Source organism: Mercenaria mercenaria, chromosome 8 (genome assembly GCF_021730395.1).
Source record: "Mercenaria mercenaria strain notata chromosome 8, MADL_Memer_1, whole genome shotgun sequence".
NCBI classification, from domain to species: Eukaryota; Metazoa; Mollusca; class Bivalvia; order Venerida; family Veneridae; genus Mercenaria; species Mercenaria mercenaria.
In genome coordinates, this window is record NC_069368.1 from 19236708 (window position 1) to 19252348 (window position 15641).

Sequence of the window (15641 nt, forward strand, 5' to 3'; positions counted from 1 at the left end):
CAGGTTCGAAATTGGGTCATGTTGGATCAAAAACTAGGTCACTAGGCCAGATCACAGGAAAAGCTTGTGAACACTCTAGAGGCCACAGTTGTAGCCCAATCTTTATGAAACTTGGTCAGAATGTTTGTCTTGATGATGTCTAAGCCAAGTTTGAAACGGGGTGATGTTGGGTCAAAAACTAGGTCACTAGGCCACATCAAAGGAAACATTTGTGAACATTCTAGATGCCACATTTGTAACCCAATCTTTATGAAAATTTGTACACTTTGGAGGCCATACTTATGAGTCAATCTTTATGAAACTTTGTCAGAATGTTTGTTCTGATGATGTCTAGGCCATGTTGGAAACTGTGTTATGTGGGGTCAAAAACTAGGTCAGTAGGTAAGATCAAAGGAAAAGCTTGTGAATACTTTAGAGGCCACAGTTGTGACTCAATCTTTATGAAACTTGGTCAGAATGTTTGCCTTGATGATCTCTAGGTCAGGTTTGAATCTGGGTCATATGGGATCAAAAACTAGGTCACATGGTCTGATCAAAGGAAAAGCGGGGGCATTGGTAACTCTGTTACAAATTCTTGTATTACATGTGTATTGCACTGGCCCAGAATTAAATACATGTCAGCAGCAACAACATAATGCCTTTATACTGTGACAAACATGTTCCTTGATAAACAGATGCTTGGTTTCCTTAGTCTTAGGAAGAGAGAAAGAGTTGCTTGACTTCTCTATGCCTAAGGAACAGAGATTTCATTGACAACTCCTTTAGCTTTAGAAAGAGATAAACTAGTGCTTGGTTTCTTTTAGTTTTAGATAGAGATGAACTAATACATGGTTTCCTTTAACTTTAGAAAGAAACTAACTCTTGGTTTCTTTTAGCTTTAGATAGAGATGAACTAATTCTTGGTTTCTTTTAGCTCTAGAAAGAGATAAACTAATGCTTGGTTTCTTTTAGCTTTAGATAGAGATGAACTAATACTTAGTTTCTTTTAGCTCTAGAAAGAGATAAACTAATGCTTGGTTTCCTTTAGCTTTAGAAAGAGATAAACTAATGCTTGGTTTCTTTTAGCTCTAGAAAGAGATGAACTAATTCTTGGTTTCTTTTAGCTCTAGAAAGAGATAAACTAATGCTTGGTTTCTTTTAGCTTTAGATAGAGATGAACTAATACTTAGTTTCTTTTAGCTCTAGAAAGAGATAAACTAATGCTTGGTTTCCTTTAGCTTTAGAAAGAGATAAACTAATGCTTGGTTTCTTTTAGCTCTAGAAAGAGATGAACTAATTCTTGGTTTCTTTTAGCTCTAGAAAGAGATAAACTAATGCTTAGTTTCTTTGAGCTCTAGAAAGAGATAAACTAATGTTTGGTTTCCTTTAGCTTTCGAAAGAGATAAACTAATGCTTAGTTTCTTTAAGCTTCAGTTAGAGATGAACTAATACTTATTTTATTTTAGCTCTAGAAAGAGATAAACTAATGCTTGGTTTCTTTTAGCTCTAGAAAGAGAGAAAATAATGCTTGGTTTCCTTAAACTTTAGAAAGAGATAAACTAATGCTTAGTTTCTTTTAGCTTTAGATAGAGATGAACTAATACTTAGTTTCTTTTAGCTCTAGAAAGAGATTTATAAACTAATTCTTGGTTTCTTTTAGCAGGGGTGTGGAATTACTATGTCCACCTTGTCCGAATCGGGACTTTTTGACAGCAGGCAAGTGAGTTTTTGCATTCCATTTGTCGGCGGACAAGCACAAATTTTCTGATCTAAAATGAGAAATGGAAAGAATAATTTTGAAACGCCGAACATTGCTTCAAGGTTATGGAGTTTATAAACTAATCTGATGTAAGAGACAAATGTTTCACCCGCTGGGGGCCTCTTGCTTTCAGCAGTTTTGGGAAAACCATATTGCATCTAAATTTAGCATCTCTTTTTCTGCGTTCTGATTGGTTCCCTGTCTCGGTCTCACGTGATTTTGCACACAGTAACTTGGCGAATAGAAACCGGAAACATAAAACAGTTATCACAAAGTTTTGGGCAAATTCATCGTTACAACTTCGTCTGCTGACAAAATCAACAGTCAGTTACAAAGAGCTCGCCAGTACGAGTCAGAAACTTTCATATGTCCTAATACAAAGCCGTGGCATGATGGGCAGTCTTCTAGGCTTTCTGTTTTATGTTCGACTACCTCGCGGACAAACACAAGCATTAGTGTTGGAAGCTCATTTTTTTTAAAAGTTACCGAATTACACTTAAATACAGTGTAACTTCCGAAAACCGGACCTTCTAAAAACCGGAAACCTTTGAAAACCGCACGAAACTGAAAGTCCCGTTTTTTTCTGTTCTTATTTCAATATATTTTTAACTTCTGAAAACCGGAACTTCTGAATTCTGAAAACCGGACGATTTTTGAAGGACTGTTTAAATTTTAACACTAAAGTGGACTTCCAAATACCGAACAGCAAAACATTTGCCGGATTAAATGTGTCACCTGTCTCTAACATGTTGTTAATTCAAAAATACCCGTAGCTAGTTGTCAACATGTTCTTTCGTTAATCTATTAGCGGCGCGCATTTACTTTGACACGTGTTGTAATCACAATGATCATTTGATGCAATGTGAAATAATAATCGACAATTACATTAATTTGTTTTCAGTTTATGAAACCGTGATGAATTAAATATCTTACATGTGGAAAACTTTCTTATTGTTTGAATGAAAGAAAGTTCGATGTTTTAAGTGATTTACTTAAATCGATTAAACTATGCATTATCAAGAATAATTAAATATTGACAAATTCAGAACTTCAAAGATGGTAAAATATTATTATTATTATTATTATTATTTTGTATACAAAAATGAAAATTTATCATACATCATTGATTATCCTTAATGTTTGTATAAATTAATCAATTCATAAATTATTATGAATTAATAAGATAATTAATTACTTTATAACTTGTACAATTATAAAGGATAATAATCCCCTTCATCCTACGTGTAAGAAAACATAACTATAGTCACAACGTCCACTTTGACTGCAAACTTTCAAACTTCTGAAATCCGGAAACTTCCAAAAACCAAACTTTTAGGTTGGTCCGAAGGTCGTTCGGTTTTCGGAAGTTACACTGTATTATGTTTGCTTCCGAGAAATCTACCCTTACCTTTTATCTTTTGTTACTACCTGTAGATTATTGTTCAAAACAATACTATTATTTTCATGCATGCTAAAAATGTTGAAAATCTGGGCAAGTAAGTTTTGACTGCGGACAAGTAGATTTCTAAGTCTCATTTGTCCGTGGACAAGTGAAAAATATTGGGATTTCCACACCCCTGCTTTTAGCTTTAGAAAGAGATAAACTAATGCTTAGTTTCTTTAGCTTTAATTAGAGATGAACTAATACTTATTATCCCCCGCCGATGAAATCGGGAGGGGGGTATTGAAATGGCGTTGTCCGTCCGTCAGTCCGTCCGTCAGTCCGTCCGTCCGTCCGTCCGCAGCCATTTCTCAGTAACTACTTGGTAGAATTTCATGAAACTTGAAATAAACATGAACCAACATACTGCGATGATGCCCGTCAAGTTTTTTTTTTGATTGGTCAATTTCCCTCAGAGTTATTGCCCTTGATTTAATAAAAAATGTCTGTCTGCAGCCATTTCTCAGTAACTAACAGGTAGAATTTCATCAAATTTGAAATAGACATGAACCAAGATACTGCGCTGATGCCCGTCAAGTTTTTTTTTTGATAGGTCAATTTCCCTCAGAGTTATTGCCCTTGATTTAATGAAAAATGTCCGTCTGCAGCCATTTCTCAGTAACTAGCAGGTAGAATTTCATCAAACTTGAAATAGACATGAACCAAGATACTGCGACGATGCCCTTCAAGTTTTTTTTCGATTGGTCAATTTTCCATTTAGTTATTGCCCTTTAATTGTTTAAAAATCCACAGATCTGTACATAACAAACCAACCAATTGGAAGAATTTCATTAAACTTCTTCCATTCTTTTCCATGCACATTTATTATAAACATGTGATGTTGTGTACCTACACCTGGTCACCACCTTACATTGGTCACCCCCCCCCCCCCCCCCCCCCCCCCCCCCCCCCCCCCCCCCCCCCCCTTTTTTTTTTTTTTTTTTTTTTTTTCATTTTTCGTTTTCTACCAGTATTTATAATCAATATGTAAACTGTTGTATCCTCACCCCCCCCCCCCCCCACCCACCCAAACAAACCATTCATTTTCTTTTAATTTGATTTGACTAATGAAATTATTTGCTTCTTGGTAACATTCTTAACTTTTTGCAGGATATATTTTTTTGCCGTTCCTCAACTCTGACCCTTTCGGCGGGGGATTCCAATTCATCGAATTTGCTTGTTTTATTTTAGCTCTAGAAAGAGATAAAGTAATTCTTGGTTTCTTTTAGCTCTAGAAAGAGATAAATGAATGCTTGGTTTCCTTTAGCTTTAGAAAGAGATAGACTAATGCTTAGTTTCTTTTAGCTTTAGTTAGAGATGAACTAATACTTATTTTATTTCAGCTCTAGAAAAAGATAAACTAATTCTTGGTTTCTTTTAGCTCTAGAAAGAGATAAACTTATGCTTAGTTTCTTTTAGCTTTAGTTGGAGATGAACTAATACTTACTTTATTTCAGCTCTAGAAAGAGATAAACTAATTCTTGGTTTCTTTTAGCTCTAGAAAGAGCAAAACTAATGCTTGGTTTCCTTTAGTTTTAGAAAGAGATAAACGAATGCTTGGTTTCGTTTAGATAAAGTAATGGTTTGAAAAAGATAAACTAATGCTTGGTTTCGTTTAGATAAAGTAATGGTTTGAAAGAGATAAACTAATGCTTGGTTTCTTTCAGTTTTAGAAAGAGATAAACTAATGCTTACGCTTAGTTTCCTTTAGCTTTAGAAAGAGATATTAAAGTAGTGCTTGATTTCTTAAAGATAAAGTAATGCTTTGAAAGAGATAAACTAATGCTTGGAGAAAGAGATAAACTAATTCGTACACTTGGTTTCCTTTAGCTTTAGAAAGAGATAAACTGATGCTTGGTACTTTTTTGCATTATGATTTGACAAACAAATACAACTTAACAAAAGAAAAGTTTCCTTTAGCAGTTTCACCGGTATGAAGAGACAAACAAATGCTAAGTTTTCTTAAGCATTATGAGCGCATTCAGATGCATGATTTTCTTTAGCCTTAGGAACAGACAATCATATGCTTGATATAGGAACAAACAAACAACTGCTTGATTTCAGTTAGCCTTTAGAACAGACAAATAATGCTTGATTTCTTTTAGCCTTTAGAATGGACAAAACTGCTGATTCTTGCTTTAAACAGACAAATAGCTTGATTTTTTAGCCATTGACACAAACACTTTTAGTTCCCTTGGCCTTTAGAACAGACAAATAATGCTTGATTTCTTTTAGCCTGTAGAACAGACAAACTACTGTTTGATTTCTTTTAGCCTTTAAAACAGACGAACAACTGCTTGATTTTTTTAGCCATTAGAACAGACAACAATTCTTAGTCCTTAGCTAGAACAGAAAACAAAAGCTGATTTGTCTCCAGAGACATATTGTTTTTGCCTGTCCGTCCGTCCGCTTACCAGTCCGACGTAGTCACACTTGCTTTCGAGCAATATCTGTTTACCATTAGAACAGAACTAAATTTAAGGTGTAGGGCTGCTGGAGTATAGACCCTATTGTATTGGGTCACTTGAAGAGGTCAGTACAACTAAATGCTTTGATATAATAGATAACTCCAATGTTGGTTACTATAGATAATTGGTTTGAAAGTAGATGACCATCTTGTTCTTGTCAGTTCTGTAAAGAGTAACACGCTGAACTGACACTCATTTCGACATTAACTGGAGAAACCATTGAACCAGAATGTTGAAACTTATAGGATGTATGGCTGAAGAGTAGAGACCATTTGATTTTGGGTCAACTCAGTCGAAAGGTCACAAAGGTCACAGGCCTGAACATTGAACCATTTCGATCAATAACTAGAGATACACTTAAACCAGAATGTTGAAACTTCACAGTGATTGGCATGAAGAGTGATACACCTATTGATTTGGGGTCACCATCAAGGTCAAGGTCATCAGGCCTTGAAATGGAAAACATTTTCGTTCAATAATGGAGAACCATTGACACAAATGTTGATATAGATTCTAACTAGATCTGATTTGTCATTGAAAGCAAGCAGCTGCTTTCATTTTGGGCCTTGATGGAAAAACTTGGGATTTTGTCAGCCTAACAGAAAACCATTTCGATCAATAACTAGAGAACATACCCAGAATGTTTAATTCATTAGGATATTAACATGAAGAGTAGATGCCTATTGATTTTGGGGTCACTCCATCATAGGTCAAGGTCAAGCCTTAAACTGGAAAACCATTTCGATCTTACTAGACCATTGAACAGAATTGAAACTTCTTAGTTTAGCTTGATGACAGCAAGCTGATGCCCTATGATTTTGGGTCACTCTTAAAGTCAAGTCCAGGCCTGACATTGAAACCATTTCCGACATAACTGAGAACCACTTGACCCAGAATGTTGAAACTTATAGGATGTTGTATGAGAGTAGATGACCCTAACTGTTTTGGGGTCACTCTGTAAAGGTCAATGTCACAGGGCCTGAACATTGAAAACCATTTCGTCAATAACTAGAACCACTTGACCCAGAATGTTGAAACTTCATAGGATGATTGTCATGAAGATAGATGACCCCTATTGATTTTGGGTCACTCTAAAGGTCAAGGTCACAGGGGCCTGAACATGAAAACCATTTCCGATCAATAACTGAGACCACTTCCCAGAATGTTGAAACTCATAGGATGATTGTCATGAAGTAGATGACCCCTTTCGATTTTGGGGTTCCGTCAAAGGTCAAGTCACAGGGCCTGAACATTGAAAACCATTTCCGTCAATACTTGAGACCACTTGACCCAGAATGTTGAAACTTATAGGATGATTGTCATGAGAGTAGATGACCCCTATGATTTTGGGGTCACTCGTCAAAGGTCAAGTCACAGGGGCCTGAACATTGAAAACCATTTCCGATCAATAACTGAGAACCACTTGACCCAGAATGTTGAAACTTCATAGGATGATTGGTCATGAGAGTAGATGACCCCTATTGATTTTGGGGTCACTCTCGTGAAAGGTCAAGGTCACAGGGGCCTGAACATGGAAAACCATTTCCGATCAATAACTGGAGAACCACTTGACCCAGAATGTTGAAACTTCATAGGATGATTGATCATGAAGGTAGATGACCCCTATGATTTTGGGGTCACTCCGTAAAGGTCAAGGTCACAGGGGCCTGAACATTGAAAACCATTTCCGATCATAACTAGAGAACCACTTGACCCAGAATGTTGAAACTTCATAGGATGATTGATCATGAAGAGTAGATGACCCCTATTGATTTTGGGGTCACTCCGTCAAAGGTCAAATTCACAGGGGCCTGAACATTGAAAACCATTTCCGATCAATAACTAGAGAACCACTTGACCCAGAATGTTGAAACTTCATAGGATGATTGATCATGAAGAGTAGATGACCCCTATTGATTTTGGGGTCACTCCGTCAAAGGTCAAGGTCACAGGGGCCTGAACATTGAAAACCATTTCCGATCAATAACTAGAGAACCACTTGACCCAGAATTTTGAAACTTCATAGGATGATTGATCATGAAGAGTAGATGACCCCTATTGATTTTGGGGTCACTCCATCGAATGTCAAGGTCACAGGGGCCTGAACATGGAAAACCATTTCTGATCAATAACTGGAGAACCACTTCACCCAGAATGTTGAAACTTCATAGGATGATTGTACATGCTAAGTAGATGACCCCTATCGATTTTGGGGTCACTCCATTAAAGGTCAAGGTCACAGGGGCCTGAACATTGAAAACCATTTCCGGTCAGTAACTTTAGAACCACTTGACCCAGAATGTTGAAACTTAATAGGATGATTGGTCATGCAGAGTAGATGACCCCTATCGATTTTGGGGTCACTCTGTGAAAGGTCAAGGCCACAGGGGCCTGAACATTGAAAACCATTTCCGGTCAGTAACTTGAGAACCACTTGACCCAGAATGTTGAAACTTCATAGGATGATTGGTCATGCAGAGTAGATGACCCCTAACGATTTTGGGGTCACTCTATGAAAGGTCAAGGCCACAGGGGCCTGAACATTGAAAACCATTTCCGGTCAGTAACTTGAGAACCACTTGACCAAGAATGATGAAACTTCATAGGATGATTGGTCATGCAGAGTAGATGACCCCTAACGATTTTGGGGTCACTCTATTAAAGGTCAAGGTCACAGGGGCCTGAACATGGAAAACCATTTCCAATCAATAACTTGAGAACCTCTCAACCCAGAATGTTGAAACTTCATAGGATGATTGTTCATACAGAGTAAATGACCCCTGTTGTTTTTGGGGTCACTCCGTTAAAGGTCAAGGTCACAGGGTCCTGAACATAGATAACCAGTTCCGATCAATAACTTGAGAACCACTTGACCCAGAATGTTGAAACTTCATAGGATGATTGAACATGCAGAGTAGATGACCCCTATTGATTTTGGAGTCAGTCAATTAAAGGTCAAGGTCACAGGGGCCTGTTCATGTAAAATCATTTTTTGGAAATAACTTGAGAACCACTTGACCTACAATGTTGAAACTTAATAGGATGATTGGACATTCAGAGTAGATGACCCCTATTTATTTTGAGGTCACTTGATCAAATGTCAAGGTCACAGGAGCCTGAACAGTGACTTGAGAACCACTAGGCCGAGAGTGTTGAAATTTAGCGGGATGACTGGACATGCCAAGTAGATGATCCCTATTGCAGCCAACCATCAGTGTCTCTTTGACTTTCGCTCCTGACCCCTATTGACTTCTTGCCTATAGGACTTTGCATTTGGGGAGACATGCGCTTTTTTACAAAAGCATTTTCTAGTTTCTTTTAGTATTAGGAACAGAAACAACTGCCTGATATTCATTAGCCTTAAAGACCCACCACAATCTAATGATCTACTTTTTCCTGCCACATGAAATTCATGCATATTATTTTGATAATACTGGTATAATACAGCTATTCTGCAAGATGACAGATGGACATTTTAGGCCCTCGCTGAATAAATGTGTTTTCATAACTTCTTTCGCAAACTTATTCAGTCATTTTCTTTTCAGTATAGCTAATAATAACTGTCTTACACTGTAGAAACAAAGTATGTTATAGACTCATCTTAATCTTATAAGAAATTTTCATGCTTCTACATTAATTAAATAATATGTTTATACGTTAAACACATTGTCTTGGCCTTATTTATGTCACTGTCAGTTTGTAACAAGATACTTGTACTTCTCAATTTTTTCAGGCAAACCATGTATAATTACCATCATGGAAATACAGAAGAATACAGTTATTTTGTAGTGCCTCTTTAAGGATGAAAAAATGCTCAGTTCCTTTAGCCTAAGGAACAGGGAAACAAATGTTTGATTTCATTTAGACTTAATATCAGAGAAGCAGAAGTTTTGTTTTATTTTAGCCTAAATAGATGCTTAAAACATGAAACAAATGCTTGGCTTCGTTTAGCCTTGAGAATTGAGAAACAAATTTATGCTTGGCCTTAAGTACTGTTAAGTGTTTATTTACCTGTAATGATAATAAAACATGTATATTCAAAAGCATGAGAAAAACCTGCAGCTTATCTGTGTGTGTGTGAGTATTCAGTCATATATCAGAACCTGTATCTATATACAACAAAACCTGTAGGAATTACAACTTGTAAAGAAACTTTCAAGGTCATATACAGAGAGTGTTTTACTTCATTTATTATGCAGTGGATGTCATTCAGAAGGATGTTACCTTAGCTATTATGGATTAATTAATCATGATTGTATTACATATACATATAAAATTATGTTGTTGTGTAGAGATGTGGTAATAAAAACTGTTTTTGGGATAATAATCATGACAGGTAACCATTGTTACTGTCCTGGATTTTTAAAAATAGTGATAAAATTAGGCTAAAAACATTGTTGCTAGAAAGAAGATATGGAATTATTGTGGCGATGAGTTTAAGTTTTTACTTGTTTGACACAACATGGCAGTTACCAATACAAACAAAAATTGTACATAATTTATACAAAGCGTGCTGGGCAGTTGATTAGACAGAATTAAGCCAGAATGTGTCTAATGAACTGATGTAAAATCATTTAATTTCGTGATTGCAGAGATACAAATTCATGGATTTTTCCAATTTTAAACTGTTACCGTAAATATGAAATGGATTGGCATTTTATTTGGTTCATAAGGATTTAATTTTGTTTATTCACTCTATCCACAAAAGTTAGTCCCCTACGAATATTAATGATTTCATAGTAAATGAGGAATGAGCCATACCTACAAGTAGAATAAAAAAAATGCTGTATTTACCAGACATTCTTGCCCCCAAATCAAAACAATGTGTCAAAATCTAGGACAAGACTTTCACATCCCACAAAAATCATATCGCAAGATTTTTGTTCATAGGCTGACTGTGACATTGAATTGTAACAAACAAAACAGTGAGATAAAACAGGATTTTATCATGAAAGTAATCAATTACAGTCAAACTTGCTCGAGAGACCATGTCTATTAAATACCTGCTCCAGTCCTACCTTTTAACCTTACATTGTCACTGAAAAAGCATGAAAATCCTGGCTTTGAACAGTGAGGCCTGTCAAAATAGAGTCTGTTTTATTTAAAATTCTATATAAAATACCTGTGGTTTTGCATGCTAAAGTGTTCTATAAAGAGACCATTTGTGTTCAGAGATCACTTGGGTGGTCTCTTAATACAAGTTGTACTGTACAACAAGCAAAACAGTGCTTGTGGTCACTCAGTCTGAGCATTCACATTTTCTTACAGTATCGTGATGGCGGCTCTTCAAGGATGAATGCCTCTGACAGAGTAAAGAAGATCGTACAGGAGGAGGGGAGGACTGCACGGAATCTCGTACTCTATCATGTGCCAGTACAGAGTAATCAGCAAGGCACAGGTACACATTTACCTACTACAGTTCTTGTACATTTTTCTTGTTTGTGATTGTAATAACAGTTAAGGAAACGTCACGGCTGAGATAGTTTAGCATTATTACAATACACAGTCGGTATTGAAATTGTGTTTCCAATACATGTGCTCATTAGATAAATCCTCAATATCTATGTGAAAATAAGGGATGTATTTTGTTTGACTGCAACACTGTGAGTTGCTCTAATTACTGACAAATGACTGAAACAATAGGAATTCGTACGAGAGATGGATAGACAAAACGACAGTGAGGTAACAATATATTCTTTTACTGTTTTAATGTATGAGTTATAAGCTACAATAAAGAATACCCATTTTATGAAAATCAAATTGGAAGTTAGAAATAACAGGAAAAAAATAATTAGGTCACGAGTCATCATATACCTGTCAAAATTTGTCATTAGTTTTCACGAGCTGTCAAGATTATTTTTATCTCTCTATTCTGCAAATGCATTGTTTTTGAAAGTATCTTGGACGGATATTGTAGTGTGTAACTTACTAAATATATTCCACATTAATATTTGTGCTTGAAATTGCTTTGTTGAGCTCACCGACGTCACATATGAATGTCTATTGTTATAGTTTATTGTCTGTTATAAAGGTACCAAATCTCAATATTAAGATATAAGAATTGTTCCTTTCTGGTAGACAAAGGAAACTATTTGGTTGAATCATAATATAACAGTTTTTGGAAAGAACTAAATGTTCTTTGGTTTCTTGTTATTCACCGGAAATTCAAAAAGTGACATCACCTTAAGAAAGATTCTCTTCACTGTTTCAGAATTTTATAGTTAAACCATATACAATGTACTATTTTAGACTCACAGTTTATGACTCGCACAGTAGTGAGTCTGTCCTTTAGTTAGTTTGTCCATTTGTCTGAAAGCTGTAATTCTGAAGCAATTCCAATGGTTCCAATGAAAATTTCACACCAATTTCAAGATAGATGAGAAAGTGTATGGCACTCAAGTCGGTCTGAACGTCTTAGGTCTCTGGCAAGGATACTAACCCTAAGTCCTAACCTCCAGGCAGTGGCACAAACATATGTAATTTGCATTCATTACTTTTTTAGTGACAGTTCTTGTTTTACATTTATTACTTCTTAGTTTTTGGACAACATAGGTATATGATGCCTGTGGAATAACCAGACAATTAAGCATATAACTTATAGCATTTTTGTACAAGAGTTCTGTGTTTTAGTCTGAACAAGTAAAGAAAAATGGGTGATTTTTATGCCCCCCAAGGGAGGCATATTAATTTTCAACTGTCCGTCCATTCGTTCGTTAGTTCGTTCATCACAACGTTAACTTTTTGCATGAAGGCACTTTACTCACGAACCACTGCACCCAGGACCTTCAAACTTCACATGCTGATAGTACTTATTGAGTACACGACCCCTACTGACTTTGAGGTCACCAGGTCAAAGGTCAAGGTCACAGGGGCCAATGTTAATTTTTTGCATGAAGGCACTAAATTACTCGCGAACCACTGCACCCAGGACCTTCAAACTTCACATGCTGATAGTACTTATTGAGTACACGACCCCTATTGACTTCGGGGTCACCAGGTCAAAGGTCAAGGCACTGCGGGGGCATTTGTCACCATTAGTGACAGCTCTTGTTTATTCATGATGACCATCAGAAGTTAGCAATTTTTTTAAGAAGTATATTTCCTGTCATGACAGCAGAATGAGCATATGATATTGTGATATAATGCATTTTGTTTTAACCAATTTAACAGATCGATCAAGGGCACGACAGGCTCGTAATAAACCGCAACCAAAAGAAGCGAATGATCTTAAATCAAGTCTCAAATCGGAACTTACAAAGTCTCCGAAATCTGATGGTGGTAAGAAACCAGACTTGAGGGCAAGGTATTGGAAGTTCCTGTTTGACAATCTACAGAGGGCAGTTGATGCCATCTATGAGACATGTGAGCAGGATGAGAGTGCTCTCGAATGTCGGGTAAGGAAATGTCACATTATTTCAAAAATAATTCACCATCCTTATTAAAAGATTAAAAAGTAACAGATGACAAAACATAGATTAATATCTTCAGTAAGTTTTATTAGAACTTTGAACTTACACCAAAATGTAGATGTTTGTAAAATAGTCAAACCTGTATTTAACAGCCAGCCAAGAGAGCAGCACAATCTGGTTGCTGAAGGCAGTTGGCTGGTTAAGACAAGTTCATTCAGTCATGTAGGAGTTATGGCCCCTGACTTAGTTAAAAATTAGTCATTTTAATGTTGTGTCGCGCGTAGCTCCAAAAGTATTTGACCTAGAGTCACCAAAGTTTACAGGAACGTTGGTCAGCATGTGCAGTTGTGTACCTGGGGTTTCATGTCCAGATTCATTCAGTCATGTAGGAGTTATGGCCCCAGACTTAGTTAAAAATTAGTCATTTGAATGTTGTGACGCGCGTAGCTCCAAAAGTATTTGTCCTAGAGTCACCAAAGTTTAAAGGAATGTTGGTCAGCATGTGCAGTTGTGCACCTGGGGTTTCGCATCCAGATTCATTCAGTATTGTAGGAGTTATGTTCTCTGACCTAGGAAAAAATTTGTGTCCTTTGTCATGTAGTGGGGGCATCTGTGTCCCATGGACACATTTCTAGTTTGGCCTTAAATACGTCAAAACAAAAAAGCACGAGTTTGGTTATGTTTCAGAAAGGTAAAGATTATCATAATTTAATTAAATTCCATTCATTTGTTGACAGATACAAAATAAGCAAAGCTATGTACCGTAAACTGACATAGGCGAGTATGGAAGCGAGAAAACATACTGAAGTATGAAAAATGCATTTCACACCTTTACAAAATGTAACAAAAGGATTTACTTCAATGCATATTGTTAGCGTATTCTCAGGTTGATAATTACACATATTCTGCTTTCCTTAATAAATACTAGTATGTTTTCAAGTAATTATTTTTAGCTCATCTGATTTTTTGAAAAAAAAATGATGAAGTATTGTCATCACTTTAGTGGCGTCGGCGTCGGCATTGCCTGGTTAAGTTTTATGTTTAGGTCAGCTTTTCTCCTAAACTATCAAAGCTATTACTTTGAAACTTGCAACACATGTTCACCATCATAAGCTGACCCTGCACAGCAAGAAACATAACTCCATCCTGCTTTTTGCAAGATTTATGGCCCCTTTTGTACTTAGAAAATATCAGATTTCTTGGTTAAGTTTTATGTTTAGGTCAACTTTTCTCCTAAACTATCAAAGCTATTGCTTTGAAACTTGCAACACTTGTTCACCATCAAAAGCTGACCCTGTACATCAAGAAACATAACTCCATCCTGCTTTTTGCAAGAATTATTGCCCCATTTGGACTTAGAAAATTCTTGGTTAAGTTTTATGTTTAGGTCAGCTTTTCTCCTAAATTATCAAAGCTATTGCTTTAAAACTTGTAACACTTGTTCACCATCATAAGCTGACCCTGTACAGCAAGAAACATAACTCCATCCAGCTTTTTGCAAGATTTATGGCCCCTTTTGGACTTAAAAAATATCAGATTTCTTGGTAAGTTTTATGTTTAGGTCAACTTTTTCTCTTAAAAGCTATTGCTTTGAAACTTGCAACACTTGTTCACCATCATAAGCTGACCCTGTACATCAAGAAACATAACTCCATCCTGCTTTTTTCAAGAATTATTGCCCCTTTTGGACTTAGAAAATCAGTTTTCTTGGTTGAGTAATATTTATCATGACATCAGGTATTCTAACTGACCAATCAGAGTACCTGTCTGAGTTAGTAGGTCATTTGGAAAGTTCAAAGTGACCTTGTAGCCAAACTGTGTTGCTGCTCAACAACTGGAGAACACTTTAGCCTGTCACAACTGGTAACCCATATGGATGACTCCTCCAGAAGACTGTTAGTGATGTTAATGGGAGGATAGTGCAAGGTACCGAAGATGCTCCAATTCCAGAAGCTTGCCTGGTTCTTCAGTGTGCCAGGTGTAAAGCACCCATACACAGGACTCCCAGTGTTAGTAATTTTCAGTTAGACGAGTGGTGGGGGCTCAAACTCACAACCTCTGGTTTTGTAGTTAGTGTTACCAATGGGCCACTGTGTCCGCTTTTCTTTGTAATCATTTGCTTTATGTTATATTTGTAGGAAGTGATTATGATGTTAGAACAAAGCACTAAAGATTTCCAGTCCCTTATAGAGCGGTTACATGTACAGAAAGAATTTGAGCAAGCAACCAAGGAAGGAGACAGGTGAGTACCTCTAGCTAAAAGTGAGGAGTTTGTACTCTTAGCTTCAGTGCTTTTGCTGTAGTTTTGTTGGTAAATCATTATTAACAGGTTAAGACTTGAGTCTCTTTTGAAATTATTACACTACCTAGCAATCACAGTACATTCTGATCACACTTAATCAATCTAGTCACAGCTACAACCATAAAAAAATATTTTGTGGATAATATTATTATAAATGATCAAAAGTTTTCAATAGTTGTCATTTAAAAAAATGCAACATAACTGACAATCATGATAGGTATTTCTTACTTTCGAAAGTGTCTGGTTTTCATGGAGGCTCATTAAGAAATGTTCTTATATATCC

The 15641-nt window shown here is 36.4% G+C and overlaps 1 protein-coding gene across 1 annotated transcript in view; it reads left to right on the forward strand.

Annotated features, from left to right (window-relative positions):
* LOC123522924 (S phase cyclin A-associated protein in the endoplasmic reticulum-like) overlaps positions 1 to 15641 on the forward strand; it is an 89141-nt gene that overhangs the window by 3065 nt on the left and 70435 nt on the right. The window contains exons 2-4 of the mRNA XM_045300456.2: positions 10916 to 11045; positions 12818 to 13041; positions 15195 to 15298. Coding sequence (XP_045156391.2) covers positions 10916 to 11045; positions 12818 to 13041; positions 15195 to 15298 — 458 coding nt within the window. The remainder of the gene's footprint in view (positions 1 to 10915; positions 11046 to 12817; positions 13042 to 15194; positions 15299 to 15641) is intronic.